General features: G+C 59.9%; 1 protein-coding gene across 1 annotated transcript; it reads left to right on the top strand.

Annotated features, from left to right (window-relative positions):
* The first annotated feature begins 63 nt into the window (after positions 1-63).
* Positions 64-9,414, top strand: LOC117007732 (phospholipase DDHD2-like). Its single transcript, XM_033081047.1, has 17 exons — positions 64-247; positions 1,557-1,744; positions 2,288-2,377; positions 2,662-2,782; positions 3,664-3,753; positions 5,345-5,480; positions 5,993-6,201; positions 6,521-6,591; positions 6,705-6,824; positions 7,017-7,112; positions 7,201-7,314; positions 7,402-7,557; positions 7,636-7,738; positions 7,824-7,988; positions 8,319-8,481; positions 8,724-8,835; positions 9,000-9,414. Exons 1-16 carry the CDS (start codon positions 64-66, stop codon positions 8,812-8,814), a joined length of 2,097 nt encoding a protein of 698 aa, XP_032936938.1. The 3' UTR covers positions 8,815-8,835; positions 9,000-9,414.
* The last annotated feature ends 1 nt before the right edge of the window (position 9,415 follows it).

Here is a 9,415-nt window from a genome sequence, read left to right as displayed (position 1 = left end):
CGCAGGGCGCGACCCGCGGAGCCCCCGGAGCGGCGGGGCCGGCGCTGCCCCCGCTGCAGCCCCATGGCCGCGCAGGAGCCGCCGCGGCCGCCCCCGGGCGCCGCCGAGCCGGCGGACGCGGAGCCCGGCGGGCGGTACGAGGCGGTGGTGCCGCACTGGTTCTACTGCAAGGTCACGGACACGCGGGAGCGCTGGGTCCCGTTCAGCGCGCAGGACTCGGAGCGGCTGGAGGCGGCGCACGGCGCAGGTAGGGCTGGGGCGGGCGGGGGGCAGCGCATCCCTGCGGGCCGGGGGTCCTGCAGCATCCCTGGGGCCGGGGGCAGCGCATCCCCACGGGCTGGGGGTCCTGCAGCATCCCTGGGGGCCGGGGGCAGCGCATCCCTGCGGGCCGGGGGTCCTGCAGCATCCCTGGGGCCGGGGGCAGCGCATCCCCGCGGGCCGGGGTCCTGCAGCATCCCCACGGGCCGGGGGTCCCGCAGCATCCCTGGGGCCGGGGACAGCGCATCCCCGGGGGCCGGGGTCCTCCAGCATCCCCACGGGCCGGGGGTCCTGCAGCATCCCTGGGGCCGGGGGCAGCGCATCCCCACGGGCCGGGGTCCCGCAGCATCCCCGCAGCATCCCCGGCACCGCCCTGCGGGTCCGCATCCCCCGGCCCTGCTCCTGAACCACCCACTGTGGGAGCATCAGGTGTGTGCTCGGGTAGCAGGGAAAAATTCCCTGCGTGCATCCAAAGCTGACACCTGGGATGCTGGATTTTCCCTCGAGGAGTTTTAAATTTGCTCCCAGTAACTGAGCTGTTGGGATGCATCAAATGGTCTGACCCCATTCAGCTGATGCTGCTCTAAATTATATATAATCTTACTGTGAAGCATCCTCTGGTGAGGCTGAGAGAACGCTGCCAGGATGGCAGGGATTCCGCTGGGAGAGTCCCCACAGCGTGGAGCTGTGCCTGCTGTGGGAGCAAGGATTGGAGGTCAGCTCCGAGCCCCGGACCGAGGCCCTTGAGTGCCGAATGTCCCCATCTGTGCCACCTGCTGCTGCCACAGGCAGAGCCCCGATTGCCCAAGGTCTGAATCCTGTCCTCCCTCGCCCAGGAAGTTTCGGATTAGAGGCTGTGCTGCTGCCTGGCCCAGCCTGGCACGGGGTGCTGTGCCACCAGCCCAGCCCACAGGCAGACCCAAAAGGCAGTGAAATTCCGTCTGAGGTCTGTATTGGGGTCTGTAGAGTTCTCTCTTTTAGAGCTTGGGCACAGGAGACCCTGGTGCACCCCACTGTTACAATGCACTTCCCACGGCCACAGTTTCATTTTTACCCTCCAGGCAGGGCAGGCAGAGGCCGTGTAAACACGTGCCTGAGCTAGAGAGGAGGACAGTGTAGTGAAATATTTCCATCTCACCTTGTGCCTCTGGGAGAAGCCTCGCCCAGATGTCCCAGCACCGCTCCCTGAACTTGGGTACAGAGGACGTTGGCATCTGCTGCCGTGGCTCTGAGCTGCTCCAGCCTTGAGTCTCTGTCTGTTCAGGCTCCTGTGATTAACTGCAGCCTCGGTTGTGCAGGGAAGGCCCAGGATGACGTGGTTGTGCCCACGTCGGGGGGCAGGTACGACGTGCACCTGCGGGCGCGGCGGCGCGTGGCCGTGTACTGGGAGGAGGAGGTGTCCGAAGTGCGGCGCTGCACCTGGTTTTACAAGGACAAGGACAATAAGTTCATTCCCTACTCGGAGTCCTTCAGTGAGGAACTGGAGGTAAACACACCTTTCCCTTGGTTTTCATCCCAGCTTCTCCTGTCACTGTCTCTGATGTCCCAAACCCCAAACAAGGGCACCAGTCAGGCCTGAGGACATGAACTCCAAAGAGGCTTTGGCACGGCGTTCCTGTGTCTGATTGATGTAACTGTGAGCACTGCCTGGCTTCCCCTTCCTCTGCCCTCAGTGCATCCTTCCACAACACCTTAAAGTGCCAGGCTTTCCTTTGGGATGATGCAAATATAGAGATGTACAGACAGACCTATAAAAATACCCATCTTTGCAATAACCTCTCTTCTGACGTACCAAAGCCAGTTCTAGGTTGATGGGGAAGTCTGATTATGCTGCTGTCAAAGTGGGGAGTTCTTAAACACTCCCAGCAGGTGATCCTGGGATGACCCTGCTGCTCCTCCAGCTGATTTCTCTGCTGCTTTTGCAAAGTGTTGATAAGAGATTCTGAAAACTGGGTTGGGAATGTCGCAAGAGGTTGGGGACTGATGGGCACACTTCCAGCTGACTCACAGAGGGTGTTCTCTTCTGTAGGAAGCTTACATGATAGCAGTGACGCTGGGTGAGTGGAAGAAGAAGCTGGAGTCCCCCAACAGAGAAGTCATTATCCTGCACAACCCAAAGGTGAGCAGGGCCTGGCGATCTCTGTGGTGCCCAGTGAGCACATCCCCTTTTTGGGTCTCTGTGTGCTGTTCCCTTCAAATGGGTTTGTCCCAATTCCACTCACCTGTCTGTACCAGAGGAGAGGGCAGTGGCAGCTGAGTCTGCCAACAGCTTCACGTTTCTTTTCAGCACCTCTTTGGGCAAAGGGCTCGGCCCAGCACGGTGTGGTACCAGCCTGTGTCACCCGGCAGCTGCTGGGGCTGTCTCTGCTCCTGGGTCACTGACAGGCTCTTCTTGTTCCCAAGCTGATGGTTCACTACCATCCCGTTGCCAGCTCTGACGATTGGGTCTCCACCCCCACGGAGCAAGGTCGGCCCCGGACTGTGAAGAGAGGAGTGGAGAACATCGCTGTTGAGATCCCCAACGGTGAGCTTGCTTCTCCCCCCCTGTCCAGAACCCTGCGGAGTTTTCCACCCTGATCACTCAAAGGGACTGGCAGAAGCTCCCAGGATCCTTGGAGTGAAGTGCATGTCAAAACATTTTGTGCCAAAAGGATCCAAATGGTTTCAGAAACCTCCCCCAGCCCCAGTGAGTTCACTGCAGCATCAGTGAGTGTGCAGGGCTGCAGATCCAGGGGCAGGGTGGTGAGCTTCCAGCTCCTGCACGGGGACAGAGCTGCTGGGAGCTCTGCAGCACCTGGAGTGACCCCTGGGCTCTCCATTTAGACAGGAGGAGAGTTCCTTGCCCTGCTAGGCACACAGTGGTTTATCACTTCCCTACGTGCTGTGCCCATCTCTGCAGCCAAGTGTCAGCTCTGTCCCCAGTCCCACTCAGGACTTGTCCCCATGAGGACATCAGGCAGTTTCTCCATTTCCCTTGGGTGCCTGCCCTCAGGAAGGCACGTATGCAAACTGAGGTGTGTGGGAAGTAGAGAACGAGCCCTGACTCCACCTGGGACCTACCTGGGAGATGGGGCTGGGCGTGGGGCAGCTGCACTGAGACCTCCTGGTCCTGCAGCTCCCTGTGCTGAGCGATCCCCACGGCTGGGCAGGGGTGAAGAGCAGGGGGGACAAGCCACGTCCCCTTCCTCTGCTGTCCTCTTGGTCCAGATCCATCCCAGGGCAGGCAGCTGAATTTAGCAGGAATGAGAGAAATGTGAGAAATCCCAGCACCCCTGAGGTGTCAGTCCAGGCACCAACAAGGGTTCCCATGGGCTGAGGGGAGGGTGGGAGGCTCCAGTGCTGCACAGCAGCTCCTTTCCCTGCTGGGCACTGTGTCCCGTGCCCTGAGCTCCCTCCCCTCCTCAGGAGAGCCACTGCAGATCGACCACCTGGTGTTTGTGGTGCACGGGATCGGCCCCGCCTGCGACATCCGCTTCCGCAGCATCGTGCAGTGCGGTAGGTGCAGGGCTGGGAACCTCCTGGAGCTGGGAACCTCCTGGGGTTGGGAACCCTCCTGGAGCTGGGAACCTCCTAGAGCTGGGAACCCTCCTGGGGCTGGGAACCCTCCTAGAGCTGGGAACCCTCCTGGGGCTGGGAACCCTCCTGGGGCTGGGAACCCTCCTAGAGCTGGGAACCCTCCCAGGGCTGGGAACCTCCTGGAGCTGGGAACCCTCCTAGAGCTGGGAACCCTCTTGGGGCTGAGAACCCTCCTGGGGCTGGGAACCCTCCAGGGCTGGGAACCCTCCTGGGGCTGGGAACCCTCCAGGGCTGGGAACCCTCCTGGGGCTGGGAACCCTCCCAGAGCCAGGAACCCTCCCGGAGCTGGGAACCCTCCTGAGGCTGGGAACCCTCCTAGAGCTGGGAACCCTCCCAGAGCCAGGAACCCTCCCAGGGCTGGGAACCCTCCTGGGGCTGGGAACCCTCCTGGAGCTGGGAACCCTCCCAGAGCCAGGAACCCTCCCAGGGCTGGGAACCCTCCTAGAGCTGGGAACCCTCCTAGAGCTGGGAACCTCCCAGAGCCAGGAACCCTCCCAGGGCTGGGAACCCTCCCAGAGCTGGGAACCCTCCTAGAGCTGGGAACCCTCCTGGGGCTGGGAACCCTCCTGGGGCTGGGAACCTTCTAGGGCTGGGAACCCTCCTGGGGCTGGGAACCCTCCTGGAGCTGGGAACCTCCTGGGGCTGGGAACCCTCCTGGAGCTGGGAACCCTCCCAGAGCTGGAACCCTCCCAGGGCTGGGAACCCTCCTGGAGCTGGGAACCCTCCTGGGGCTGGGAACCCTCCTGGAGCTGGGAACCCTCCCAGAGCTGGAACCCTCCCAGGGCTGGGAACCCTCCTGGAGCTGGGAACCCTCCCAGGGCTGGGAACTGTCCTGGAGCTGGGAACCTCCTGGGGCTGGGAACCCTCCTGGGGCTGGGAACCCTCCTGGGGCTGGGAACCCTCCTGGGGCTGGGAACCTTCTAGGGCTGGGAACCCTCCTGGGGCTGGGAACCCTCCCAGGGCTGGAACCCTCCCAGAGCTGGAACCCTCCCAGGGCTGGGAACCCTCCTGGAGCTGGGAACCCTCCCAGAGCCAGGAACCCTCCCAGTTCATCCTGGGACTGGGAAACGCTGCCACGGGGCCTCAGAGCATCCCCACACACGGGCAGGCTGCAGGGCCAAACTGCTGACTGTGGGCAGTGTGAATGGAATGCTCGCTGAGCCACCAAATCCCACCTTCTGAAGGGTTTAGGCAACTGCTGTTCATCAGTTCTGCTTCACAACACAGATATTTTTTATAAACTTCTAAAAGTGCCTTATCCTGAGTGCCACACTAAAGCCCAGCCCCTGTGAAGGAGGTACAGATGGGGCAGTGAAATCCACACACGTGGCAGGACATGGAGCCTCCCCTGATCTGCAGTTAAAGATTCAGGGACTTAGGGGAGCAGCAGCAGATTAAAGACCCTGGTGGGATTTCCCCGTAATGATCTTTCATCGTATTAAGTGGTGTTGGTGCCACGGGCTGGCCCCGGAGCCGGGTGGATCTCCACAGGAGTTGTTGTGTTTTGCAGTGAATGATTTCAGGAACGTGTCCCTCAGCATGCTGCAGTCTCACTTCAGGAAGGCCCAGGAGCAGCAGCAGGTTGGCCGGGTGGAGTTCCTGCCTGTGAACTGGCACAGCTCCCTGCACTCCACGGGCGTGGACGTGTAAGTGTCCCACAGCCCCTGTCCCCAGGGCTGGGGGTGGCCAGGACCCTCCAGGCTGGACATTTCACTTCTTCTGTTGGAAAGTCAAAGGGAAAGCTGTGAGGTTTTAGGGTGGGGGTGAGCAGGGCAGACAGGGACCCCCAGGGCACCTCCCCGTTCTGCAGCACACAGCAGGCGCCTGCTCCCATCAGCGTCCTGGGAACACAGATCTGCCTTTCCCTGGCTGATCTCAGGACTCTGGACATCCACACCTCGCTGAAGGCCTCTGAGAACTGAGTGCCCAGTTCCTGCAGTGCAGCAGGAGCCCAGCAAGGGCAGGGAGCAGCCCAGGCTCTTTATTTTCAGAATGTAAGAGCACAGGCTGTGCTTTGCCTTCAGTCTGGGCATGAGCTGAGGGTCTGGATTACAACATACCTCCTTGGAGACTGTGCCAGTCCTGCTCTGAACTTACCCTTTGGAGCAGGGTGGGGTCGTGGCTCCCCAGCTGCAGCCCCTGTGCCCTTTCCCCGCAGTGACCTGGAGCGGATCACGCTGCCCAGCATCAACCGCCTGCGTCACTTCATCAACGACACCATCCTGGACGTGTTCTTCTACAACAGCTCCACCTATTGCCAGACCATCGTGGACACGGTGGCCTCGGAGATGAACCGCCTGCACCAGCTCTTCCTGCAGAGGAACCCGCAGTTCAAGGGCGGGGTGTCCATCGCGGGGCACAGCCTGGGTGAGCAGGGAGGGCACACTCGTGCCAGGACAGCAGGGAGGGGACACCACAGTGCTCTGGGTTAAAGGGACACTTCCCCTAGGCCAGGAGCCAAGCCCTGTCCCAGCTCCCAGCAGTGCACAGCTTCTCTGGGCAGCCTGTGCCAGTGCTTCACCACTGAGTAGATAATTTCTTCCTGACCTCTGTCAGTTTAAAGCCATTGTCCCTTGTCACTGTTTGCCTGTAAATAAGTCCAGGGTGCAGCTCTGCCATCCCAAAAATGAGGTGGCTCAGGCTCTTCCCCTCCAGGTGCTGATGCTCTGCCCATGCCTGGTTCTAGGGTCACTCATTTTGTTTGATCTCCTGACGAACCAGAAGGCTGATCCCGAGGAGGACGAGCACTGTGCACAGGTATGGGAGGCACTGACCCCTCCCTGCTGCAGCTGTGGGGATGGGAGAGAGCACAGCGTGCACAGCAGCAAACTGGTGAGCACAAAGCTGATCCCTTCTGGACCTGTTCACAGGGCTCCAGGACAGCCTCAAGCACGGGAGGTATTGAGGAAGTAAAAGAAATCCTGAAGCAGCTGGAGCTGTCTGAGTATTGTGATGTTTTTGAGAAGGAGAAAATGGACAGGCAAGCACTGGTGAGGAGTTCTCCTGTTTACCTGGCTCTTGTGGCTCTTCTTTGCTTTTCTTCCCCATCATCCCACCACTGCACATCTTCTGGTACTGAGTCACACATGAAACATCTCCGAGGAAGAACACAATCTCATCAGAAACAGACACCTCACCACACCTCTGCTCCTGGACTAACACCAGCCTTCCTTATTTTCCAGTTCTTGTGCACAGAGCAAAACCTTAAAGAAATGGGAATTCCCTTAGGGCCCAGAATGAAAATACTCCATTACATCAGCTCCAGGACAGAGATGAAGGTTTGTTTTCTGCATGGCTTGTGCTCATGCCATCACATCCCATCCCATTCCATCCCTCTGACACAAGGACCCCTTTGTGCTGCTGCAGGATCAGAGCTCAGCAGCTCCCAGGCACAGTGAGCGTGGATCCAGCCAGTCCCAGCACGGGGACAGCTCAGAGGATGTCAGGAACTGCCCCTACAGGGACGTGGGCTTGGGACAGGTAAAGCTGAGCTCTGGCTGCACCCACAACGCCCTCATAACTGCAGCACACAGGTCAGGAGCAGCTCTGAGCATTCCCCTCTCCCAGGTGTCAGCAAACTACCCCCAGCTGAACTACAGGCCCAGCATCTTCTTCGCCTTCGGCTCTCCCATCGGGATGTTCCTCACCGTGCGAGGAGTGAAGCGCATCGACCCCAACTACAGCCTGCCCACCTGCAAGGGCTTCTTCAACATCTTCCACCCCGTAGGTATAAGAGCCCGAGCTGTCCCGGGTGGGGCACGCTGAGCACGAGCCCTGGCCACTGTCCCCTCTCGCGTGCAGTTTGACCCCGTGGCATACCGGATCGAGCCCATGATCGTCCCGGAGCTGGAGTTCGAGCCCATGCTGCTGCCCCACCACAAGGGCAGGAAGAGGATGCACCTTGGTATGGCACAGGCAGCCCCTGCCCCCCTGCCCAGGGCTGCTGCTGCAGCCCCCAGCCCCACAGCCACCCCCCTCCTGCCTTGCAGAGCTGAAGGAAGGGCTGACTCGCATGAGCGTGGACCTGAAGAACAACCTGCTGGGCTCCCTGCGGGTGGCCTGGCAGTCCTTCACCCGTGCCCCAGTGCCAGCCCTGGAGGCAGGCAGCACTGAGGCCGAAGCAGAGGCAGAGGCTGGCGCTGAGAAGCAGCCAGGTGGGTGGTGGGGTGCATGGGGCAGGGGGGAGCTGGGGATGCAGCCTTGGGAGCTGCCTGGGCTCCCACAGCCACAGTGCCCAGCAAAGGGATCACCTTTGGGCTCTGGAGGCACCTGGCTCTCCCCAAATGCTGTGGCCTTCCCCTGTTAGGGGTTTTCTGGGGGGTCTCAGCACACCATGTTCTAAACCCACCCCTTCCTTTGGCTGTCCCTTGCGCTGCTGTTCCTGAGCCCTTCAGCTGCCTCTCCCCTGTGTGAGCTGCAGAGGGGTGAAGGCAGGACATGGCCCTGCTGTATTGTCACACACCACGCTGCTGTTCTTGCTCCAGACATGAAGCCAGAGGAGCCCCCAGCAGCAGTGAAGGAAGAGACCCCCCCGATCAACGTGGGGAGGCTGAACGGAGGGAACCGCATCGACTACGTGCTGCAGGAGAAGCCGATAGAGAGCTTCAACGAGTATCTGTTTGCACTCCAGGGGCACCTGTGCTATTGGTGAGTGTGGGTAATGCTCAGGGCTTCACTTTTACGTGTGGTGGAAGCAGAATGGCATCAGTTTCCAAGCCAGCATAGTAAGAAAAGCCTCAGCTGGTCAAGGGAACAAGATCTGTCTGTGACACACAGAGGGGGGACTGGTGGTGCTGCCTGCATCTGCAGAGCACTGCATCTGCTGCACCACAGATGTCCTGACAGTGCAGGGGAACATTCCCTTCTGACTGCCATTCCTCCTCCTGCAGGGAGTCAGAGGACACGGTTCTGCTGGTTCTGAAGGAGATCTACCAGACACAAGGCATCACACTGGATCAACCTTTACCAGGAAGCCAGTGACCAACCTGTGCTGTACTGGCTGTAAGTCACCTTTTCTAAATCCCTTCTGGATTTCCTAGGACACCTCAGAGGAGATCTGGTTTGTTTGAGGGAGTAATATCTATTATCTAAGGCAGGGAACTTGTGTCAGCTTTCTTCTTTGGCCTGTCAGCACCTTTGCCTGTGGTCTCCTTTTGCTTTCTTAGGTCCAATCCCACTGAGTACTCACCAGGAAAGTCCAGATCTCTCTCTGCCTTCCTCTCTCCTCTGCTGCCGTGTCCTGCATGCTGCTTCCCATGCTGCCTGGAGATAAGGATGGATTTTCTTCCATTTTGGGTAGGGGGAAAAACTGTCAAGGGAAAACCACTTCTGCTCAAGCACACACAACACCTGTACAGTGACTCCCTGTGGCAACGTGTGCTTTTCACCCTGCACCCTGTGAGTCCCCACAGCAGCTCCTGCAGCAGAGCTGTCCTGCTCTGAGCGGTGAGGACACACAGCCCGGGACCCTGAGGAGAAAAAGCCTTAAACACACAGCGTGGAAAGAGCTCCAGCAGAGCAGGGGAGGTTGCTGAGTGCTAGCACCAGCACCCACAGCAGCACTGGGGGCCCAGAGGCAAAG

Source organism: Catharus ustulatus, chromosome 27 (genome assembly GCF_009819885.2).
Source record: "Catharus ustulatus isolate bCatUst1 chromosome 27, bCatUst1.pri.v2, whole genome shotgun sequence".
NCBI lineage: Eukaryota > Metazoa > Chordata > Aves > Passeriformes > Turdidae > Catharus > Catharus ustulatus.
This window is presented reverse-complemented; position numbering and strand designations above follow the sequence as displayed.